At 42.3% G+C, this 24997-nt stretch overlaps 2 protein-coding genes across 4 annotated transcripts in view; both read right to left on the minus strand.

Annotated features, from left to right (window-relative positions):
- Window positions 1-280: 280 nt before the first annotated feature.
- Window positions 281-6179, minus strand: snx1b (sorting nexin 1b). 2 transcript variants are annotated; one of them, XM_084681614.1, is made up of 15 exons: window positions 6047-6179; window positions 5157-5316; window positions 4828-4961; window positions 4573-4639; window positions 4268-4311; window positions 3895-4036; window positions 3704-3782; window positions 3380-3455; window positions 3034-3147; window positions 2854-2947; window positions 2368-2573; window positions 1839-1982; window positions 1407-1487; window positions 1253-1324; window positions 281-1164 (listed from the first exon to the last, which is right to left on the minus strand). In XM_084681614.1, exons 1-15 carry the CDS (start codon window positions 6161-6163, stop codon window positions 1114-1116), a joined length of 1581 nt encoding a protein of 526 aa, XP_084537740.1. In that variant the 5' UTR covers window positions 6164-6179; the 3' UTR covers window positions 281-1113. The 2 variants fall into 2 exon arrangements, with proteins under 2 accessions (XP_084537740.1, XP_084537739.1); XM_084681613.1 differs by having other exon boundaries at window positions 4819-4961.
- A 1180-nt stretch (window positions 6180-7359) lies between these two features.
- The window catches only part of neo1a (neogenin 1a), a 113106-nt gene continuing 95468 nt past the window's right edge, over window positions 7360-24997 (minus strand). The window contains exons 13-29 of one of the 2 annotated variants that reach the window (XM_084682271.1): window positions 24078-24222; window positions 22414-22524; window positions 21570-21764; window positions 21041-21136; window positions 17542-17774; window positions 15779-15917; window positions 15442-15549; window positions 14907-15101; window positions 14421-14453; window positions 13832-13900; window positions 13502-13640; window positions 13081-13322; window positions 12365-12457; window positions 11582-11755; window positions 10579-10833; window positions 10291-10427; window positions 7360-9698 (exon numbers count right to left, since the gene is read on the minus strand). In XM_084682271.1, the coding sequence (XP_084538397.1) occupies window positions 9549-9698; window positions 10291-10427; window positions 10579-10833; window positions 11582-11755; window positions 12365-12457; window positions 13081-13322; window positions 13502-13640; window positions 13832-13900; window positions 14421-14453; window positions 14907-15101; window positions 15442-15549; window positions 15779-15917; window positions 17542-17774; window positions 21041-21136; window positions 21570-21764; window positions 22414-22524; window positions 24078-24222 (2514 nt within the window). In that variant the 3' untranslated portion in view covers window positions 7360-9548. Of the gene's footprint in view, window positions 10428-10578; window positions 10834-11581; window positions 11756-12364; window positions 12458-13080; window positions 13323-13501; window positions 13641-13831; window positions 13901-14420; window positions 14454-14906; window positions 15102-15441; window positions 15550-15778; window positions 15918-17541; window positions 17775-21040; window positions 21137-21569; window positions 21765-22413; window positions 22525-24077; window positions 24223-24997 lie in introns of both variants that reach the window. The other variant, XM_084682269.1, reaches the window with a different exon arrangement.

Below are 24997 nucleotides of genomic sequence, written 5' to 3' on the forward strand. Positions count from 1 at the left end.
AAATGGATATTATCCCAATAGCCACTGGTTGCCACAAATGTGTCAGATTAAACTACTTCTTACCCATCAGTAAACTCAGAGCAAAGGGACATGGCAACGATAAAACTGGCAGTTTCTGTAAAGGTAGTATCAATCATATTTATTATTTCCATCTAAAAGCACTTTCAGGAATATTCTAATATGCAATTACAAAAATAAAGCATGTTTTTAAGGAAACAAATGACGAGATGTGAACTACTTGTATAAATGCCGGATAACAAACTTAAGGGATAAAGATCACTATGCTTTTATATAGTTTTATCAAAATTGCCATGAAAGGTATACCAATTTACACTGGTCTCAAGTACACATTCAGACAAATTAGTTTTGAAACATACATTTTGAGGACAGAGTTCCCAGGTGCAGTTAGTTATAGAACATTTGTAGCAACAATTCACTCATACAACAGTGGTTGCTTATACCCAAAAACATGAACAAGGACATGTACATAATGACCAAACTGGATCTCACAAGGAATCAACTTTGACATGATTTTCAAGGCCAAATACCAACATCTAACCATCTCAAGGCTGTAAACCTGCAAAGTGGTATTTCCTACAATGAGCAGCCTCTCCAAAACTCCAAATACATTTAGACCATTTGAGCTATGCTGAAACTTTTCACAAATGATTAGCCTTATGCCAATCAATAGGAATGCCATGAAATAGTGCATCTTCTACTGTAAACAATACACAATATTCTAGGGAAGTACCGGAACATCTCAAATCAAAATCAATGAACTTGATGTCTGAGCAAAGAACACAAAAGAAATATCCAATTAATACCACTGAGACCACCGCTAACAAGCTTTACTGCCAAATTAATCTGATGTTTTCTATCTAAATGTCACAAAACAAATGAACTAAGAACATATGCAAAGTCAAATCTATTGGTGTGAATACATTTCGTATTAATGTTGAGCAGACAGACAAGCTAGAGAGAAAACACAAAAAGTTTGAAATATATGGATGGACTGCAGCTTTCTCAGTGGCAATAGTTTTTCTCGGTTCCCAATAAGGAGGTAAAGTGTTCAAAGGCAGTTGGGGTCTTTGTCATGAAGTTCTCTCTCTTTTATCATGCAATTGCCTTAGCTTCAGGCAGGAATGCTTCCCAGAACTTTATTAGCTGCAACAAATTGTGAACATGTCAATAATAGAAAGACAGTTTTTATGCAAAACAATGTCAGACAAAACAAGAAAAACATGAGAATTACCCTTTGCTGAGACTGTAACAGAGACTCCAAGTATTTCAATATCTGGCTTTTGAAGTCTTTCGACTTCTCCTTCTGTTGGTATACATTTTTACATTAGAAAACAGCAGTCAAAATTATATATAATGTTTCAGTATATAGTATACATACACCATACCTCAAACCTGACAACTTCCTTGCGCACGGTGATGCCAATTCTGTCAAAATCCCTCTCGTACTGAGTAACTCTTGTTTCCCACTGTGGACAGACAAGGGAAATAAGGGATAAGTTCTAGAGTTGAAAAGAAAAGCAGTTGTCAGGCATTTAATCCTAAATGAGCAGATAGCAGGGCAAAGACTGATTCACTGTTTCTTAACAGGCAACATCCAGACTTCTGCCATTTTAAGATGGCGCTAAATACTGTTTAAGAGTCAAGACATCTCAGAAATACAAAAGATATGTGTTAAACCTGGCCTGGCAGATTATAGTTTAGAGTCATAGATGAAGTATAATTTGTGTGTGTTCTACAGTTCCACAGGAACGTTTTAACAGGTCATAAAACACATTTAGACTTGATTTCATTTTTATTTCAAGCACTGCCATACTCACCTCTGTGATCTCCTCTTTAGCCTGCTGGAGTCTGTCAGGCTTGTTGGCCCACAACAATTTGGCCTCCACCTCCCTCTTCTTCTGCAAAGTACTCTGAGCGTCTTGCCAGCGCTGCCACACCTTCATCCGCTGGTCAAAAGAACCCTGTGGGAAAGCACAATGACTGTCATCGAGCTGTTAGATTTAGCTGCACGACACGGAAAGTGTCAACACATTTTAGGCACACAGATGGAGTGCTGCTGATCACTGTCCACTAGTCATTACATGTACATAAGTGGACACTTTAGAAACTAATGTACTTATCAAAGACCATGGGAAGACTATGACATGTCACTGATTTATAAGAAAACAAGCTTTAACCACCCAAAACTGCTTTGACTAGGCTACAGTCATTATAGTTCAGTAACTTGCAGCTGGTAAAGTTGGGCTAGTGTTTGAGGTGGGGTAACACAAACTTGTTACTTCCTACGAGAGGCATCAGTAGTCCTACCTACATTCTAAACAGATGTGCAAAATAGTGAATGCGTACCCTGACGGCTCCTAGTAGGCGTATGTAGTCGGCGAGCATCTCGGCAAAGATGAAAAAGTCGCTGGAAGCCTGCTCCTGGTGCAGTTGTTCCATCTTGTCCTCAACCTCAGCCAGCTGGGAGAGGGCTCGGGACAGAGCCGTGTGGTCCTCAGAGTTACCCAGCATGGCCATGCTCTTGGCAAACACAGCAGTGTTTCCACACAGCTCTGACAAGACCATATCAAAAAATGTCATTGAGAAATATTTAACAAACTTTATTTGTTATTTGCCAAATAAATGTAAACTACTGGAGCATGCACTGTGCCCCATGTCTTTTCACTGTGTAATTGGTTTTTAAATTCTGATATCCTAGTCCTGGTTACTTAATTGTAGATATTGATTTGATGGTGTTTTATATGAACGAATATCAATAGAGTACAGATGTTTATAGCTAAACTGTCAGGGTATTCTCTAATGACAGTGTGTTAATTAACGTGTGAGTCTCACCCTTCCTGTGGTTGACCAGTGAGTCCACCACTGCATGGAGTTTCCTAAGCTGCTGCTCTTCATTCTCCACTTCCTGGAATTTGTCCTCAAACCACTGAAACAAAGCATCATTTGTAAAACAACAACAAACATAGGCAAGTCAGCTGTTCAATTCCACCTACATTTGAAAGAATGACTTACAGTGTCTGACTCATTCATCTTGATAGTCATCTTGTTCATGGCATCTGAAGCCTTGTTGATCATCTTCATAAAGCCAGCTCCACTAAGAGCCTGTGTGCTCACTGCTCTCGGCAGCTGAAACACACACAAAAATGAGGGGGCTGAAGCAGTTTATAATAATTGTGGTTATTTTTAACATTGTTCATATGAGCAATGCAGTTCATTCTTAATTATGTCGCAAAATATTTGGTCTCTTGTGAACTAAAAGATAACCATATGTTTTGTTGCACTAACATTTTATAAATATAACTCTAAAATACAGAGGCTTATATTCTTTATCAGTTTGTAAGCAAGTGAAGCACCATACCTCATCTCTCTCCAGGAACTCACGGACATCGGGGTCTTGTAACAGGGATGGATGAGAGACCACTCTCTGGAGGTACCTGTATGCACACACGACAACCAGTCGTTGAGTCATATGTCATGATATAAGACACTGTTGAATGAATGCTACACATTTTTACCACAGCTTAAAAATAAAATTAAAAAAACCCTGACAAAAAAAACTAAAAAAGTAATCCAAGTACCAATTTCTTGTCAAAGACACTAAACAATTATAAATGGTTTTTGGAAACCAAAACAATTTTCAATAACATCTGTCGTTGGACATGTTAATGCCACAAGACCTCACCTCTCTAAGGCCGCTCTTCTCCTCTCAACAAATTCTGCAGAAGATGGGTCCTCCTTGCCCACCTTCACTTTGGTCATCCCTGTGCAGTTAAAGAAACATATGTTGCAACACAGACTCACATTCCACATACTTATTTAACAAGGTTGATTACAAAATGCAATGTTCACATTGCCAAGAAGTGATGAACACACCTACAACACTCTTCTCCGGGGGGGGTGGGATAATGCAACCATTCAGTGACTGCTTCGCCGAGAGCCTCTCATACAAACCCAGGAAGTCACTGAAACGCCTTCTTACTGAGAAAGCCCTGCTCCTGAACATCGGGAGTGAAGTCTGAGGCAGAGATAGATATAGGGGGAGAAAGAGAGAGGGGGGGGGGGGGTAGAGGGGGAGAGAGAGAGAGAGGGAGAGAGCAAGAGAAATAACCACAAACTCAGAAGGGAAGAAAGATGACACTTCTCAAACATTTTTAGGAAAAGACTGGAGAAAGTACAATCCTCTACACAAGGAATATGGCACAAATAATATGTAAAGCTGGGATTCAATACTCTAGTGTCGACATACCCGAGTGGATACTTTGTAGGCCATGTATGCATTCATGCCATCTCCTACAAGGACAAACCACAGTCAAATTACAGACTCACAGTTCTCAGACAGACATGGCAAAAACATTGTCCACCATATCGTTTTCACCACTATATAACTAGTAAGTGTGATGTTTTGACTTTTACTGCTGTCTGCTCCTCAAACATTGGGATCCTAAACACACCTGAGCACAGCTTTAAAAGGAAGACTTGCCTTCATTACATGCACACTATTATGAATGTGAATTGTGATGTACACTGGTGATGTCATTGAGTGACACTCACCAACTTTCTCTGGGTTAGTGACCGCAATATCCACGTCAAAGCTGTTCATAGCCTCTTCCTCTTCCAGCTGCATACAATACAACCAAAAAGAGCTCACATTTACAATTTTACTGTACTGATGTGTATTAAAAAACTAAATTAACATGGTTTACTGGCACCAACCTAAACATTTGATGCAAAGTTGAAACTAACACACAAATGCCTTAACAAGTGCACTGTAACAAACTCATACGACAATTTATTTACCCATCTTACCTGCTCCATGGCATTGGAGTGTGTTGCTAGTGTGCTGGAGGCAACCGAGGACACAGGCAGAGCTGAAGAGGGCTTGGACAGGTCTTTCCTTGTATTGTTACTGGGGTGCTCCATGCTGAGTTCCACTGAGGCCTCTATAGAATGGAAAAGGGCAGATCTTGCACTGTTCAGCCAAAAACAGAGCTTGGGGGGATACAATAACTCCAAGTTAATGTGTGTATATAATATTGGTATAGCCGAGTAGTGGAGGTGTAAAATAATGGAATTAAATTTCCAAGAGTTGAAGAGCTAAAGTGTATAGCATGTGTCAAGACAAAAACATAGCTTGCCTGCAAAGAGATCATTATCATCATCAGAGTGGACACCATTGGATTTAGTGATTGTGCTGGAGTTGAGAGCAGTGGTGCGGTCTTCCTCTCCACTGAAGATATCCAGCGGTTCCTCACTGTTTGATTGAGGAGGCTCTATTCTTGATTCCATAGGGTTTTTCTACAGAACAATACAATACATGTGGATGTGCCTTTGTCTCCAAGATTAATATAAACCTGAGTGTGTGCGTGTCTTCAACAGAAATGTTACATTGATTAATCAAATCAGGGCATTTGGTAGTTGTGCAATGGACCTAATTGATAAATTTATCCAACAATTCAAGACAAACGTTTCGTGTGAGGTCACTTTCTTAAGTAGGACCTGAAACATGTAGCCTATCGGTTTCAGTAAGTGGAATTGCGGCTCTGAGTTTGGGTTATCAGTGAAGAAAGGTCAATTCGCTACCAGAATCCAAGCCCGATAGCCTTGGTGTAATGTGTTTCAAAACTACTATAGATGTTAAGGCTATCAACTGACTTGTGCTGGAGATGAACTGAACTGACAGTTACTGAACTGTTACTTACTTAGCTAGATGGAGATGCTGCTGGCCAAGTGTGTTAGCTTACGTTTTGGTAGCTAGCTAAGCGGTGGTTGCTTCTTATGACATGTATTAGGAAATGACATGGTGAAAAATCAAAATGTTCGTGAAGCGAATACCTCTGCAGTTTGTGAATTATTAACTAAAACAAAAGACACATTTCTAAGAATAGGTTATTTAAGACAGAGGCTTAAGCTAGCTAGGCTAAGCAATTAGCCACCAGCAATAATGTTGTTACAGTATCTTGCTAATCCTAACATGGTGTGCATGCCTAGCACGTTTCAAGAGCAATTAAGTCTCGTTCGCACTCACATTGCCAATAAAGATGTCCTCTCCGTCATCACTGTCACCATCTCCCATTTCGGAAAGCGGGCCTTGATCATCGACTCCAGAGAACGAAGCTGGATTTCTCTCAGAACTGGCAGACATGTTTATTATATTTATGCGTCATCAGAAGTTGACAAAACGGTTCGTCAAGACGTAGAGCGCCATCTGTGGGTGAATATGTCGCAGCCATAAATTTGCAGCCCGGGACAAGGGTTGCATTAATAGGCCAGCCTACCTTATTTGTAAGGAGTTTTTTAAATCCAGGCAGTAGGCTATAGAGCAAGCGGCGGGCAGCTGTATATTGTGAAGTTAATCGCTGGGATACTGTTGTTGAAAAATGTTGACGTGAACTTGGGCGGAATTTGTATTTAAAACATATTTTTTTAAATGCATCAATTCCTAGCAAATGTTGGCTGTATTTTTTTATTGTATTTCCAGTGGTCTTCAACCCTGGTCCTTAGGGACCCCCAGGTGTGTTGGAGCAGGGTTGAAGACCACTGTGTTAGATGCCTATGGTGCCTAGTGCCTCAAAGTAGGCCCAGAGACATCACAGTTTAAATCCTAAGTCTGTAGGGCTTTAATGAACATATATTTCTAGGAATATCCAAGTCACAAATTGATGCTGTTCTGTGCACCAAATTAGATGGAGGATTAATGGATTGATATCAAATGCCTTTGCTTAGTAGAGCAGGAGCTAAAAAATAGCAGTAAGACTGGGAATATTTATGGTTACTATGGTAATATATGTACTGCTCTATATACTTTAGAAATGATGGAAAACAGTATGTATGAATCCTTCAATACTAATGACAAATAGTATGTTTTCACAGCAGCAGATGGCCTCATGAAAAAGAAAAAAGCCACCCCAAATTAAGTTCTAAAAATCTGTATCCCAGTGTTTTTGGAAGATAAATGTATTTCCCTATAATGGTTTTTGTTATAATAAATATATACATATAATAGTGTTATAAAATTGGTTTCCAAAAACACAGGGATACAGATTATTAGGAATTTAATTTGGGGAATGGGTGCCAATCGACTTGAGTAACTGGGGAGTGTATTCAATAACCATAATTATAATAAACTGCTTCAACCCCCTCATTTGTGTGTGTGTGTGTGTTCGTGTGTATTAAACCCACCTCGTGTAAGCACTGAGATACTAGTTGTATCTAACCATAAGAACTAGATGACTAGTTCTTTGGATGATTTGAAGATTGGTTCATAACATGTATGTCAATGTTGTATATGGACTTCTACAAAACTATAAAAATACATTCCATGACAAAACAGACAAGTAGAAACATGAACTTTGTTAGTATTAATAATAGTTTGTATACACAAAGTATAGGAGCACCAATAAAAAAAAAAAAAAGATCTTATTTTTTCCAAACTTTTTAGATTTTTTTTTAAAAAGCCACAGAATTTTCTACAGAAAGCAAAAAGAGATCTCTGTACAGAAACAAGCAACAACAGAATTCCTCATCAGCAGCACAGTAAAACCCCCGCCGCTCAAATTCATATTATCTCAGAAGCAAAATGAACATAAAAACAAGACGAGCTGCCTGCTGCTAACCTAGGACACTACGTTACACAAACATAGCTTTCTATTTAAAACACAAAATATGTAAGAAATGTATTTTTCCAAAAATTGAAAAAGTGCAATACAGGTTTGACTGTCTACAACTTAATAGGTTATTTCCCAATGAATAGTCCTGGTCATTTTCTCCTCTTTGCTCAACATTTTTCTTAACATGTTCCTTTTGAATCCATAGTTTAAAATCTCTTACAGTTATATTGACATTCATGAGGATGTACATTATGAGAAACATGGTATTCACAAAAGTAGAGCAAACAACTATGATTGCAATGACAAATTTCTTTGGGTAAGAGGGTAGATGAAAAACTAGTTTCTTACATCAACATATTTTAATTTTTTTCTTTTTACATTGTAATTGTGTAAAGAACACGTTTCTCTCTTTCTTCATACAAAACAAACTACAAGTAAAAAAAAAAACGGATTTAGGGAGTTCTATTCAAAAGGCCAACATCTTTGTATGTAACATTTAAAAAGAGCCTATACAGCATGTCGTGTCTGAAAGAGACCTCAGGTAATGTTAAACCAATTCTCCATTATTGATAAAACCTCGTTTAACAAAGAAAACCTCTTCAACCAAATATTGGCTCTCTTGAAAACAAGACACACATTTCATAGAATATCAGACAATTTATCAGGATTCAACTGCCATGAATGGTCAACTGGGTAGAATGTGAGGTTTGGAGTGAGAAATCGACTAGCCGAGTGGCCAGTACATATGCTGCCAGGATTTAATATCCAACAAACAGGTGAAAAATCAGCACCAAGCTACAAGCCTCACACAGGCAAAACTGGTTTGTAGGAGGGGACTTGGCAGAATTGTCACAGTGTAACTCAAACAACTTCCCAGGAGGACCAAGTCGACGCCTGAACACAGCAGTAAGGCTTTTTAAACAGAGCTCCCACAAAAAATAAACAGACTGAACATTTCAATGTACAACAGAATGCCAGAGAAGAATGCAATAATTCATTCAAATGTACTGTAGCCACGCACAAGGCATCTTCCTTGTTGATATTGAAAAAGAGCTTTGAGAGTTCATTTGTCACTCATCCCAAATAACAATGAAACCAAAAGGAATAGACAAAATTATGCAGTTAAAAAAACAACATTTGTACATATCTATTAGGATATGCATGTAAAAAATTATTATACATAAGACATATTAGAAAAATAATTAAAGACATGGCACAATATATGACAGAGCACTGGGATAGAAAGACATAATTGGATCAAAATGATAGCTATAAAAATGACCGTTTTATGGAGACAGAGAGAGGACCGTTATCCAATGTTCACTTCACTGAAACAGGGCAATAGATACGGAAATGCACAAAGAAATGACACTAATCAAACAAACACTGTGTGTAGACTGTGCCTTACGAGCACCAACATCAATACCGGCATATTTTGGAGTTTTCCTTTTGTCTTGGGAAAAAAAAGAAAGATAATAATAATTGCCGTAAAAACTACGGCAATACAAACCTTTTCATTTTTTTGCTAGAAAAATTCACAATCATCCATCTGAAAGCGACCAATGTTAGATTATCGTCTCTGAGAATGTTTCTTCATAAAAAGGTTGAAGCATCTTGTTTTTTTCCTCTTAAAATGGCCATCTCCTTCCTGAGACTGAGCAAGGTGAGGCAAAGTTTGAAAGGTTTAGTCAGGAGTATTTTTTTTATGTTTCTCTGCAAGGGGTGTGAGAACCATGAGCGTCAGCCATTTTGTGTCCGTGGGCTTCTGGCTCCCAGAATGCCGAGGGGATTTACGTGAGTGTGTATTTCTTCTGCCTGCGTGTGTGCATGTAAATGTATATTCATTTAGTGTGTTCATCAGGGTGTGTGCAATGTTTGTCTGCCTGTGTTGCAGCTGTGTGTGTGCAGGTGTATGTGTGTTTAGGTTGTGGTTATGGCATTCAGGTCCTTCATCAAGCCCTCTAGGTGGGCCATCTCCTCCGTCAGCTCATCGGGTTCGTAGCTCTGGGGGAGAGGAACAGGGTTACTGCGGGGGGCGGGGGAGGGGCAAGGGGCAAGGGAGGCAAGCACCTGGGGGAGGAGAGGACAGGGTTAGGGTCAGTTAGGGTGGTTCTTAGAACAAGGCCAAGAGGTGACATGAGATGGGATGATGGGGGGGGGGAGTGTTGAGGAAAGGTCAATGGGACTGCGTTGCAAGAACAAAAGCGGTAACCAAAGGACACATAAAAAAAATGAAGCCAATGTCAACACATTCAGTAGCCAGACATGGATTAGGGAAGACAGTGCCCAAAATCATTCAAAGATGAGGTTTACAGAGGTAAATTAATTAATCAAGCCATTAATAGCATTTCAATTAAAGTATTTCCAAAGCAGCACCAACATAAAATGGTGAGAGAATGAGGCAACAAGTTGAAAAAGAATAAAGAGAGAAAGGAGACAAGAATGAGGTTAAAATTCAATAACCAAAACATTTAAGTGTTTACAAAGGAATATATGGTATGTGCATGAAATGTGAATGAAATTAATTGTCTTTAATATAACTAGCTTCAACTGATGAAGTGAATATTTGCAAGTTCCTACATGTTTGTGACAAATACCTTGTCACAGTTCCTGATAAAGCTACTTCAAATCTAGTGAAGACTATAAAAGGTGCTATACTCACACTGTCAACGTCCTCCAACATCTTGCTGGTCTCTGGCACATCTGGGGCACTGGGAACCGTGACTGGCATGGGGTTGCGTGTTCTACCCAGTGTGCCAATGGAGGCCGTCTTCACCACGTGGGGGTGAGAGGAGGGCCCTGCAAAACCACACAGTCAGAATGAGGACCTTTATCACTCACAAGATTCCTAGTCTTCTACCTTGGACTAACTTAGATACATCGTAGCTAGCTATAGCAGTTTGAGCTAACGTCTGTGGAACTGAGTCCCTGACTGCTATGTGCTCCTCACCAGCCTGGGCGAGCAGCGGTGTGCTGGGCAGGGCAGGCGACTCAAAGGTGATGGCGGGGATGGCAGGCACGGCGAAGCTTTTGAGCGGGTGTGTGGGGCGCACGTGGGCTGTGGGCAGGTTGCTGGCAAAGCTAGGCTCCTCATCGGTGGCAGTGGAGCCGTGGTAGCTGCCGTCTGGGTCGGCGTGCTCTGACGCGCAGGATGGCTGTGATGAGGTAATAACGGGCTCCACGCTCGGGGTGTTCCTGACTGACTCTGGAGTGGAAAAGAGGAGGAGGACGGGGAGAGGACGGAGGGAGGGGAGGGGGGGGGGGTTAGGCAGATGGATGTGTACTCTTGGAAGCCTGTTTGAATCCTTTTGGATATGAATAATCTTGGATAGACTTGTAACATCCTTCATATTTCTTCTGCCAAACCATTTTTGTCCATATTCACAGAGGTGGAAACAAGGGTTAACATCCATTATATGTATAGGAAGTACATAACAGATGACAGAGGCAGTCTCTTTAATAACCATTTTTTTGTGTTGGTAGGCAGTACCGACTTCATGCCAACAGTCACAATGCGGTAGGAAGGGGAAATCAAACATCAAACTACAGAGACTGCCTTCATTTGAGTCCTCACGCACTCACTATCTTTAATCCCGGGGAGCGTGCAGCATTGCACATTTCATTTCCTCTAAGAGAGCACTTTGAGAGGACAGTGAGTGGATAAGGACACACAAAACAGAAATAAGCTGGAAGAAGCTGTACAGGTTAGAGGAGCTGAAACATATATACATGAAAATGGAGGAAGGAAGCAAGGGTTGTCCACAACAAATCCTTTCCGCAACTTTTCTACAAACACGGCTAAAATGAGTGAGTGAATAAATGAATGAAGTAGTGAATGAACGAATGAATGAATGAAGGCAGAGACCGGAGCAGAATGAGTTGTTAACAGGTGGGCTCGGCAGATGGGCCTTGTCCTGTCATCTGCCCAGCCATCCTGCGGGTGAGCGTCTCACCTGTGGAGTCCGCCCTGTCTAGATAGGAGATGGGCGTGGCACATGCGTGCGGGCGCAGGTGGGCACTGCTCTGGTGGTGTTGGAGGTAGCTGCGCGTCGGGGATGCCAGGCTGCCCGTGTGATAATGGTGGTGATGGTTATCAAGGGAATGGATAGGGTGAGCGCTAATCACGGCTGTGAATTGACACACACACACACAGGACAAGACGTTTAACCAGCCACACCGACGGAAGGTTTCTGAATGAATGATCTTTAAATGTACTGACACGCACATATCAGATATTGTATCTAAGGCTTTCCCAAGTCATTGACTCAAATAATTAGATTACAAAAGAACAACTCTATTATAATGTACTGCCTTAAGACTTCCATAAAATAAAATACTTTGGCCTTATCCTGGCAAAAATGCCAAAAAATATGAAGTAACTTCACACTTCAAATGACTGAATGTTGCTACTTAAACACTGACATTGAGTTCCCCAACAGCACTTTATTAATGCTGCAAGTTTAAGGAGGACATATCCATTTAGGCCATCCATTCATGCAGGCATCAGACTCATGCATGTCAAGGCCAGGCTTTTGTTTACAAAACCGTGAGTACTAGCTATTCATGTGCTTCTTCATAGAAATCAAGTCTTTGTAGAGATTGTATTCACTCTTTAGTGTTGACCTGTAAGAGAAACCAACCTTGTCTCTCAAACACACAAACACAGGCTCTCTCTCTCACTAACATGCTTGCTTGTTTGCACACACACACACACGCACACGCACACACACACTTACGCTGAGGGGGCTGTGCATCAAAGGGCATCATCATTTTAGGCCTCATCCCCCGTCGCCCTGACAACGTAGACATACTGTCCTCTGATTCGTGTCCTAGAAGTCATGGCAGAAACCAACTAATGAGAGAAAGACAAGTGCCCACATATCTCCCTATTCATCTCAGGTACTGAAGGCTATTAAAGATGTAATTCATTCACAAAATAGTAAGGTATTGTCTTATTAGTTTGTGACTACAGTTAATCCTTTTGAAGCACAGTTGTTGAGGGGGAAACACCAGCAGTTAGTGAAATGCATGACAAGCAGAAATGTTTGGCATGAGAATGAGATTTGGGCTGAACCGATGTATGACTAGGCTAATAAACCACACAGTTCATTAAAATAAGCACTTAGACAAATCACTCAATCATCTGCTACTTCCATTTGTTTTTACATTACTTTTACATTAGTGAACTACTACGTTATAACTCTTCACATTAAAGAGTCAAAAAACATCTATAAACTAGCTCCACTATTTTTGATGGTGTAAATTTGTTGATGTACAGCTTTTTAGTTGGTCTAACTGAGATACATCAAAGCTAGCTATAGCTATCTGTGTTTTTTTCATCATTTTTCCTGTTGTCTTGATGGTAACACCCCATCAAATCCTGCCTGTGAATCTCCTAGCCTGTTGGCCTCCCAGCCTCTGAAGCTGGACCCTCCGTGCTGGGGAGGCTCACCACGGTAGGAGTTGCGTCTCTGCTGCAGCATGGGCTTCTCCAGGCTGGCCTCTGCTGGGGTGATGTCCTGGGAGGTGCGGGGGATGGGGGTGTCGGTCATCACCGGGTTGGGTTCTGGTGACTTGTCCATAGGTTTGAGCTCCAGCCTCTCGTGGTGGATCCACAAGTCAGGCGGCTTCAGGTCCTTGGAGTTGCCCTTGTACTTGTGGGAGCCGTTGGACGACTTGGACGCCGCTCGCTTTCTGTAGGGGGTGGGAAAACAATGTTGTCAAAGTGTGTTTGTATTTGTATGTGTGTGTCAGGCAGAGAACATTTATTGAAAACAAGTCGTGGAAATGAGTAATGAAAAAGACAGAAAGAGTGAAGAAAATGTTCATCTGAGGAAACAAGCGAGCCGTTTGTCATGGCAGCATGAGCTCACTTTTTCTGGTGTGAGGTGGTGCGCCGTGTGCAGAGGAAGGCCCCGACCACCACCACGATAATGGTGAACGCTCCAACAGAGATGATGATGACGATGACCAGGATATGGTTGTCCCCACTGCCGGTCATCCCTGGGTTACCTACACAGAGACACGGAAGAGCCACAGTGAACCTACTACACCACTGTAAAGCTGGCGTCTGTGTGTGTGTGTCTGTCTGTGTGTGTGTATGTATATATCAAGATTTGTACAAACTCCACTTGTACACATCTCCCTATTGTGTTCAAGACCTTCGAGCTGACAGTAAAGACCTTAAGAAGAGAGGGCATTACCAACTGGAGACCCAGGGCCATGGTTTGGAGGTGGCTGGTTGCTGCCTGGTTTTATTGGCAAATTAGAGGCTGAGAAAGAGTAGACAGGAACAATTTTGGTGTTTTCAAACTTTGCTGTGCACAGATGATATACACATCAGATCCTTACTACACAGATTCAAACCACTACAATGGACCAATATTAGAGATTAAAACATTGGAGTGACAGTTAATATATGGAAATCAAACATTAAGACACATTCATTTGGTCCTAATGACTGGCTATCACATGAAAAATGTAATATTACATTTGTAACATTTCTAGTATTTTGCATTTGCGTGTTTGAAACATGGGACTTATGAATTTGATTTGCAAGTTTGTTCAGCGGACAGTCAGGCTTCTACATATTTCATATGCATGACATATGCATTCTATGACATTGGTTTGTCATCGCTATACCTGTAAAAGAGTTTTGCATGTAACATCCCAACATTTGTCTCGCAGAGGACTTGGGACCAGAAGAAAGAAAAACGTAAGAATAACACAATAACTGCCATAGCCACCATTTGGAAGTAAGTAAGAGTGAAAGAAAGAGGGAGGGAGGTTTACCTTGGTCATTAGCCATTTTGTCAGAGGATTCAGCTAAACAGGCCAAAGGGGACAGTAGCCAGGGAGGAGGGAAAGAAAATACAAAGGACACTGGTTAGAGGAAGGCCAGAGAGATAAAGCGGGAGAAGGGTTGGAGCGAGGATGGATGGGGAGAGAGTGTGGAACCAAACACTGAGGAGAGGCAGAGAGGAGGTGCGGTACAGGAGCAGAAGGATACAGGAGAGATAGAGAGAGAGAAGGATCCAGAGTGACATCAGCAGGAGGGAGGTCACAGGAGATAGCCGAGAGTTCAGCCAAAGTAGTATTATGACAAGAAAACTGTCTATAGAAAGGCAGCCCAAATCAGAGAGGTTTCTCACTTGCAAATTCATTTTAACACCCAACTACAGAGAGAAAATGTCATAGAACTACTGGCTACTGTCACCCCCCCTACAGTTTCTGCATTGTCACTATTCCCTACCCCTCCTCGGAGTACAGCAGACTTACTCTTGGGCGTGCGGAAGTGCACCGCCTCCGACATGGGGCCCATGCCCTTGGAGTTGCGCGCCTGGATCTTGAAGTAGTAGGTGGTGTCCAGCGTGAGCTCCTGGATCTGGTGGGTCAGACGGTTCCCCACCACCGGCTCGATCACCCAGTCGTGCACCTCTGCGTTCACATCAGTGCTGTAGTAGATAATGTAGCCTGGGGGAGGTGATGAGGAGGTGGAGTTATCATACAGTCGGAATGGGGAGGGGGGGGACAGTAGGCTCAAAGGGAGAGGGAGAGAGAAAGTGGGAGAGAAACAGAAGGAGAGGGGGCGGGGGAATTGGGGGCTTAGACAACTGATAAGCTTCTCTATCTTTCCGTTTGGAGAATTCAAAATATCCCATTTCCATTTCAAATTACGTCCGTCTGACCGACAGCCTTTAGCTTAAGAAAATATTTTTATGGATCCAAACTACCAGGTATGTTTATATACATGAGTGTGTGTGTGTGTGTAGCACTGAGGAGGGAGATGCAAGTGAAAGAGCGTGTGGCTCACCAGTGATTTTGCCGTTGGCCTCCGAGGGTGGTTGCCAGTTTACGATGATGGTCCTCGGCTTAGTCTCTTTGCTCACTACCGTCACATCTTTGGGGGAGGAGCTGGGTACTGTTGGACGAAAACCAATCATTATTTATTAGGTGTGCTTCACTTCAGGGGGCGCAAATAATAAAAAAAGACTGTTATAGTAATGATGTGTTGGTGTTTCTGCTTGTTTGTGCTGAGGAAATTTGAGTGTGAACATGGTTATTGTTCTGGAGTGTATGTACTGTTGTAAGTGCTTATTACGTGTGTGTGTGTGTGTGTGTGTGTGAGAGAGAGTGTGTGTCGGTCATACTAGTCTCAAACGTGGTCCCCTGAGCGGTCATGCTCCAGGTGCTGGTCCTCCTGCCCTTGGTCACCATGACGGAGAACTCGTACAGAGTGTTGGGCTTCAGCCCGGTTACCATGTGGCTCAGGTTGGTGGTGTTGGCAGTCTACAAAGACGCACACATAAACGTATCAGACACCTGGATAGGGAGGCTGTATCTCAGTGTTTGAGCATGCCATTGCATATTAAGAGGCTGCAGGTTCAAATTCCCCCAGTACATTGCTTTGAGAGTAAGCGTTGAATACATCATTTATTTACGTTATTTTGTCACTTCACTCATGTTCATGACAAGGCAGTACACTTCACGCCCACTAGGTGGTACCAGAGACTTAGAACACCAGTGTCTTAACACCAAAGCTGAGCCCTTTTCATCACGCCCCTCTAATGACACAAAGCCATTGAGTTTTCATACAGTGGCCCTACTTCAGGCACAACAGATGGCACCATCTCTGGATGCTTTGGGATTAGATATTAAATAAATAGCTGTAAAGCCATTTAATACCCTCTCAATGACAACATCACAGTCTGAAACCCGGAACCTTCTGAAGCTGTATTTCTTTACTAATCTCCTTTATGATAGCCGTCTAATCTCAACTCTAATTTTCTATGGCAGCCCCCAGCAAAATGCATGCAGATTGGCATAGTACCTGCTGAAAAGATGGTCCAACTACATGCTAGTGGATGTCAGAGAGAGGGCATTGGTCCTCCTGGTGGATCCAGCTCAGTGGAAAGCTGCCTGTCTCTTTAATAATACAGAGGTTTGTCTAGTCTATTCTCTATCCACTCTGGACACGGTGGTAAACCCAATGAATAAACAAGGTGAAAAACAACGATGTCGCACTGGAATACGGCAAACAAACAACAGGGTGGATCGAGTCCAGTAAATTGTGGAAATCCCTGCAAATCCTTCAGACGGTTAGGTTTGTATCAAGCTAGCGTTTAACTTCCTGGAGTTAAGAAGCTAATCACACAATGACATATGCAGAATAACAAATACAATTAAAATCTAAAATAAACATAAGATTAATAGTTTGCCTTTGGTCAAGCGTCCGAGCTGTATCAAAGGAATAAAACAATGCAGCCTTTTATAGCCCATTGGAGACTTTAGTGGCAATGTGAGACTATTGAATAACAGAAGGTTGTGTGTCCTCTATATGAGGCGGTTGTTTGATAGATCAGACTTGTGTGTGAGAATTGAGCATATTCAAAATGCACTGTCAGGTTTCCCCTTTCCTTCCCCCAGCTCTCAGTTTGTCTTGTCCTTGTTGAATAATTTATGATCAAATGCAGTCCTTTATCTGGCTCTGCTCACTGGTGTGTGCACATACACACGTGCTCACACATGCATGCACAACAAATACACAGAAACATCAATCTTGTACTTGGAGATGGGTAATGATCTTAATTGGGCTAGATCTGGCTAAATCAACACTAAATCTGTCTCACACACCCTATTTTAGGGTTAGCCTCACTGTGCGTGTTTCTTATCTTGTAAACCTGGGATTTTAACAGTATTTTTTTTATCCAATTAGTTTATAATCAAAGGGAAGTATTTGTACATAAACACCACATTTACAGTATATTCCACACATTCAGATGTGACTTTACCCTCCTAAATTAAGAGTCTTGATAGTGTCATTATATAGAATGTACCAGCGCTTACCAACCCAGTCCCTTGACAGCTATTGTCCAGTAAGCAGGGGGAAAAGCAGTTCACTTGGACACCATACCTTCATCTTGGTGTTGGCAGGGATGTTGGTCTTCCAGCGCACGGTGTAGTAGCGGGCGTCAGTGATCTTCTGGTTCTTGGGCAGTGAGTTGTCGGCCCAGGTGACCTTGATGGTGTCGTGGCTCAGGACAGAGGCCTGAACACCGACGGGGGGCAGCATGGGGGTAGGGTCTGGTACTGGCGTGTATGGAGGATGGAAGAATTCAATCAAATCAACGTCAGGGTCTATGGGTTCTGCGAGCAGTTAACACAGGTATGAGGTTGAACGGACAAAACAATAATGCGAATGGTATTAAAGGGGGGTGGGGGGGGGGGGCATCGGAGAGAAAGCACATGCAGGTCAAATGTAAGATAGATTATGTTAATGAGTTTGGTATGAAGGGAAAAGGGAGGGAGAAGGAGAGGAAAAAGGAGTACAACGAGCATGGGATTGGGAAGGGTGAAAAGAAAGAGAGAATATTCTATTAGAAACATCAGACATTACTGGATCTACATAGACTGAGAATCTATACAGAGGGTTGGGGATTTTCTACATCCCAACTAGTAAAACAGAGTCAAGGACAGTGAACCATTCCAAAGATGACTACAGAGAACTAGAAAGAAGGTGCACAGAAGTATAGTCACTAGAGTGAATTCAAGTCTGAACCCTTCATACTTCATAAGCACCATTCTTTTTATTTGAAATGTAAAGGGACACAAGAACCATATAGGGAAAACGGAACTCTCAATGATTATTTCTGAACACATTGCTAGATTATGATTTTTTCCAGTGGGTTTATTCTATTGCTACAAACATTTCCAAGTAACACCTTTTTAGGAACCAATGCTGTGCTCTATAATAAAATAAAAACTGGCCAAGAGCAATATTAGATTCATTGGAAATGAAAACATACAGCTCAAATGGGGCTTCTGTTGAGTCCCACATTGTTATCGTTTATCAGTCTTTCAAGGCAAAACACATACAAAAACGTTGGTAGGACGGAAGAAAAACTCCCAATGTGAAACAAAAATTATGTTTTTGCCACATTGTCAGAACGCAAATAACTTCACATCACAACAATGTGTGTGAGGGATAGGAGCATAAAATAAGACGCTAAGCACATGTTTTTTTTCTTTTTATATAACTTGAAAATGGTGGGAGCACAAGGTTAGGGACAAGTGCAGCACAAGCGGCACCTTCACAATGTGAGTCGTGTGTCAGATGGCCCTTATATGTGCCCATTGTTGCATGAGTGGGTTGGAAAAAAAGGTGGGCAACATTGCATTCATATATCCTATATGAAGGGAAAAAAAACGCAACCTATAAATGTTTTGCTGGCTCGGTCTTGAACTTTAACCTTCTCTGTTTATGTGTGTTCTGATCCAGAAGTTACTTATTGAGTGGTTCTGTTTTCCCGAGCTTCTCCATTTTTGTTGTAAAGAAGGACACTATGCAGCTGACGTAATTTACAACAGAATCACGTTGAATACAAATCCATGGTGCCTTCAAGGCTATGAGCACACAATTTCAGAATGTGTAAACTCTGCAGTGTGTGTGTGTGTGTTTCTGTGTGAGTTTGTGAGAGAGAAATGCAAGAACAAGTGATTTCCTGGTTCGGGGTGCCACGTTGCTGGGCAAATGCTTCAAGAAGGCTCAGTCATGGTTACGCTACACTTCTCGCCAACTGACCGCCGTCTCTGCTCTACAGATTCCAACTGTGGTCCAGCGGTAATGAGAGAAAGGTTCTGGTCAATTGCCGAGCCCTCCGTTTTACACATCATTATGCCGGACCGGGCTCATTATTTGCTGGCCTGTCTGTGTGTGTATGTGTGTGTGTGTAAGCACAAGTGTGTTGAACACTGAGACAATCCAAGAAATCAGTAGCAGAAGGGGGAAAAGTGGTTTCAGGTTGGCATGGTTTTGCCAGGCTTTGCCAGCTCAGTGTGTCAAAGGGGAATGGAGAATGAGTCAGGTCTGTGGACTAACTTTGTACTCTGGTTTAGTAGGACCAAGAAGTTTGAAGCACACCATACTGTCACTTTCTGAGACATCTGATCTCTCACTTGGATGCAGATTCCACCTATACACTATCAACTCCCGCTTTTTTAACTGTTATGATTGAAGCAAAAATATATATAAAAATACAAAAAAACTGTCGCTCACTTTCCAAGCATTCCCATTTTCTTTTCAAGGAGAAATGTATCTGGGTCAACTTGACTTTTTGAATCCAAACTTTCTCATCTAATGAACAAAGTGGTGGGGAAGGAGCACACTACCGTGGTGGGCTTTGGTTTGGCTGGGAGAGAAATACTTGATCTGACAAAAGGGGTTGGCAAAGCCACAGCAGGGGGTGTGTGAGAGAGAGAAAGAGAGAGGGATGGTGTGTGACAATTTGTGCGTTGTTCTACAGCACAGTTTGGGTTGTGTGTACAGCCTATTTTGACGCAATCCACAGCCTTCCGGCATCCTGTCCCCTCCTCACAGGACTGCATGCTGGTATAGTGTAGCACAGACAGACAGGGGGTGGCGATGGGGGGCTGGCTCAGGAAAGATTGGAGGGGGGCATGGAACACGCTCACAGTCTGCCCCTAGGGGCGCCGAGGGGGGTAAGAAGTTAACGTCTAACAAAGTGTGTGTGTGTGCAGTGTAAGACTTTGAGTGAACTTGGCTGAGAAAAGACACTTGGCTGAGTTTTGGGGGGGTTCTAACTAACTCTCACACAAATTGTCAACAGGAAGCCTATCCACGGGAATTATATATTGGCGGTCTCGCCACACAAAACCAGATAATCCTGAAGGAGAAAGGGCTGAGCACTTTTACTGTTAGCAATGTTTGACCTAAATATATCCATTACAAAGATTACCAGTCAAGGAACTCAAAAGCAAAACTAAAGATGTAAAAATGGAACAAATCTCCACTTAATCTAACCAGCATTTAGAGACTTGTAACAGAGTACAAAGGACAACTCTTAAGTTAAGTTACTTTAAACAATGGCCAATGCTCTCTCTGTCAGACTGAATGATGCTGGGAGAAATGTAAGAAAGCCAAAGCTTGAAGCACTTCCTAATAGAAGTTATTGGGCTCCTCTCGAAATAGAATATTCAGGAATACTTAAAGTGCAGCTGATACCCAAAAGTCAGCTGGCACTTTTCAAGGGAAAATAGGTTTGGTATGATATTTTACGAGCTCTGATTGAAAGACCATTCCAAGCTGAAAGATCAATCACATTGAGTAGAGAAGGATAGAAAACTCTGATACTTATAGTGAAGAAATCAAACCAGGGACCCAGTATTGAAAATGTGACAGGCAATGCCATTGGTACAGACATTTGTATTGGAGATAAAGTTCCATTGCTGTGGTATTAATATTTGGGAACCAAACCATGTCTTCTACATTTAAAAACCTGTTTCAGTACTGCTAATGCCGTTTGAAGTAGACATGAATGCAGTACTACAGTATGAAAGGTGTCTGCAGTTTGTGTGTGTGTGTGTGTGTGTGTGTGCATGCCTGTGTGTTCTACCTGACTGTGGCCTGGTGATAGCGCTCTCGTACACAGGAATGCCCTCCCCCACGTTGTTGAAGGCCTTCAGGGTTATCACATAGTGGGAGCTGGGGTCTGATGCATGGAAGGAGAGAGAGAAGAAGGTAGAAAAGAAGAAAGAGAGGGGGAGAGAGACGTCGATAAAGAAAGCACACAAGAAAGAGTGTGTGAAATTATTTATTAAGCTAACCAGGGCCAGGCTCTTGAGACTCCTTTCACAATCATTCTATTGGCCAGGGTGAATATTTAAACACAATTATTTCTTTCTCATTGTAATCTTGATGGAAAACTACAATTATGCACATATTTAAGCTAAGCAACTCTGCCTTCCCCCGCTGTTTTAATTAGCATATTAGGGGTTACGACTCCAAAACCTCCCCAGTGAGCATATCTACTCCACAGTACTGCCCATGGACTCTGCACATGTACAAACATACAGGAGCCGGCACAAGACAACACTCAAAATTGGGATTATCTTCAAAAGAAAAAGCGTCTAGGGAGTACCTACCTAAATTCTCAATGCTGTAGTAACGCTGCTTGTAGTCCACCTTGATGGTCTGTGCATGGGGGCTGCCGATACCGTAGCCGATGGTGTAGCCACGCACCACAATGTCCTGGTTCTCTGGAGGGGTCCAGCTCACCACGATGCTGTTCACCAGCGGACGCACATGCAGGGAGCTGGGGATGTCCGGCACCCTGGACTCTAGATTTGGGGGGGGGGGGGGGGGAGTCAGAGTATTAGTGGTTTGGCTCCAAGTCTTAGGTCTTGGAGTCTTAGGTTAGTATAGGTCTTGTCTTAGGTTAGTTAGGTCTAAAAGGTTAGTATGGGTCATTATATGTATTAGGGGTCTCCTATATTGTATTGTATATTGCATACTATTTTATATATTTAGTAGGTTTATTATAATTGTATTACTCAATTCTATTTTAGCTTATCATAGATATGTTATGTTATGCCAGGTTGCTTGCGCTGTCTTTTCAGTGCCCAGTCTGTGTTGTTCTATGCACCTGGCAATAAAAAAACTTGAACTTGAAGTGCCTTACACTAATTAGAGCACCCACTGCACCCCAGTCCTCTAAGCACTCTCATCTGGCATTTAAACCATATTCTCCCAGACACCAATTACGGTTGTTTTAACTGGAACCAATAAAACATTGTGGATTCAGTAAACCAACTTTGGCCAGTACAAAACTCAGTAGAATTGTATTCACCCTACTGAGGGTATTTTATCGCCAAAAGCAATATAGTTCCCTGAGTTCAGAACAGGGTGTTTTACTTTTAAAAGTGCAACTGGTCTTGAAAGGGCTGTCTGAGGAAGGAAGTGATGCGCAGAGGGAGAGTTCCTCCTTACCATCCAGGTCGCTCTCAAACGTCTCAGCTGTGGTCCACTCTGTGGCAGGTCCAGTTCCGTTCACTGTGATGGCCGACACTCTGAAAGTGTACTCCGTCCCTCGCTCCAGACCTGAAGAGACACACACATGCACACCATACACACACACACACACACACACACACACACACACACACACACACATACACACACAAACGCACATTATATCAACTGTCACTAACTGTTGGCTGGAGGAGATTAACTGTATAGTGAAAACGACTAAGGACTATTGTCCTTTCCAATAACATCAACTTCCTTAAAAATACGATACTCAAAAAAACAACAAATACTGAAAAAGGCATTACTTGCAAGATCTTATTAGCCTTCTGGATATGTGAAGCAGAACCATAATGATACCCAGAGCAGGCAAAATTAAATTTCCACAAATAAAACACTACTGGATTCTTTTTTTATTCACACGACGAGCATCAACGCCAGCTGTAGACATCATTGTTATTTAAAGCCACAATGTTTTGGGAAAGAGGGCTGGATATTTCTTGGGTGTGAGTGAGGGAAAAATCTATAACTGTCCTGAGGCTGTGCTTGTCGTGGCACACCAATATATTTTATCCTCGGTTCAAAATAAATTTGAAGATAGAGATGCAACTTTCTGGTCATTGATCAGCATGTTTTGGGAAAGGACATGTCCATGAGGGGAAAGAAAAAATTGCCCTGATGATTTATTTCGATTTTTTACACATTTTCGGCAGTAGACATTGTTTCAATCTTTTAAGGCAACTTCTCTGTTGCCAAAGGGGATGGGGATGGGGTTGCAACTTCGAATAAAAAATTGAGGGAACACCCGCTGTCATAAAAAAAAAAAAAAACACTATTTCCAATTGCTGTGCAAGTTCCTCATAACTGCTGGATTTTGCTGCTGTTTGTACGCTAAATGCTAATCCATCTGTCTGCTCTCGCACTCTCTATCCTCTCCAGGGCGTCCCAAAGGCTGGGTGTGGAAAACCGCAAAGCCACACACAGCCCTGGAGGCTACAACATTCCAGCTTAATGTCTTTAGACCAACAAACGCCCCCTCCATTTCACCCTCTGAATGAAACCAAAAATGACTTTTAAGTCATATTCTCTTTGATAGTGGCTCACAGTTTGAGACTGGACCCTCCCCCCTACATGCACACGCTAAAAAGTTGCTGAGATTACTAATTTAGTATGCATTGATATCTCTTAAGAGTCCCCGGTGAGAGACTAAAATCCACTGTACATTTGGAGATGGATGGAGACTTTAGAGAGAGATGGAGGGAGACTTCTTGGAGGAAGTAGTAATTATGTTGGATTTTTTGAAAACAGTGTGGATCAGAAACATACTTTGTTTTAACACTTAATAACTAAAATCAACGTTTGTCCAATCTCTAGGCATCAACAATATTCCGGCAAAGAGACATACAAACGTCGTTCCTTCTAGATTTGCGACCTGGTTACAAAAAAAGCACCATCTGGCACCATTTCTGGTTACAAAAAAAGACACTACCCTTATCTGGCTTAACTGGGACACACTTGGAAGTCTGCATCTTTCCAAGCTTTGTTATGAATATTCATATCTGGTGATTACCATGATCGTGTACATTGGCTCCAGTAGTTTTGGCTAACCCAGGGTGAAGGGTCATTACCTTCGATGATCTGGGAGAGCTGTGTGCCTCTGGTGGTCTCAGCCGCTTCGCTCTTCCTGGAGCCTTTCCGGTAACGGATCTTGTAGCCGGTAATCTCCCCATTCTGGGTGCCAGGGGGTGGGGGCTGCCACCGGACCATGATGCTCTGGGAAGGAGGTGGGGAGTAAACACACACCCCAAATAAATATGAGAGAGGGAAATAACAAAATCACTGGTACCCTTGAGACACAATGTGAGATCAGATAAGGTATCAAACACAGAAAACCTTTTAGGACCTTTTAAGAAAGACATCATGCTTGCTGTTGGCCAACATCATTCAGGACAAAAGACAGACTATTGTAACTCCATTAACAATCAGCTTTTAACTACCTACACTACTGTATGAGGCGTTAAGGGTTACGTCTACAGCAGAGCCAGAGATGTGCCTTGAACCCTTTCTAAATTACCCTATGTGGCATACCCAATTCTAAAGGTGCTAGTGTAACCTGAGATCGATTGTCACACCTACCGACCTGTGTGCAGACGATGTTAATGGATATTAATGTGACTTAGCGTCACACTGGTCAACGCCCATTCAGATGCACTGTGCAATCAAGAAATGCACATTGCGGTAGAGGGTGGTGTGTCATAGATGCTATCTGAGTGTGAGGGAACACATGCATAGCTGATAAATATGAGTTGAGGAGTCCTGGTGAGTGGTGTGTGTGTGTGTGCAGAGGGTGGGGGGTCCCTGCAGGGCTCAGGAAGTAGAGAGAGATGAATGCAGGTTCTCAGTTGGTGGGCACTGTGGATGGGGGGGGGGGAGGTGTGTATATGTGTGTGATGGGGCGGTGGCTAACTCGGCATGTGAGAAAAGTTAATTAACGCTACCACACTGTCGCACCCAGAGAGAGAGAGAGAGAGAGCGAGAGAGAGAGAGA

This window comes from Hypomesus nipponensis, chromosome 19 (assembly GCF_054491055.1).
Source record: "Hypomesus nipponensis isolate SF chromosome 19, ASM5449105v1, whole genome shotgun sequence".
Lineage (NCBI taxonomy): Eukaryota > Metazoa > Chordata > Actinopteri > Osmeriformes > Osmeridae > Hypomesus > Hypomesus nipponensis.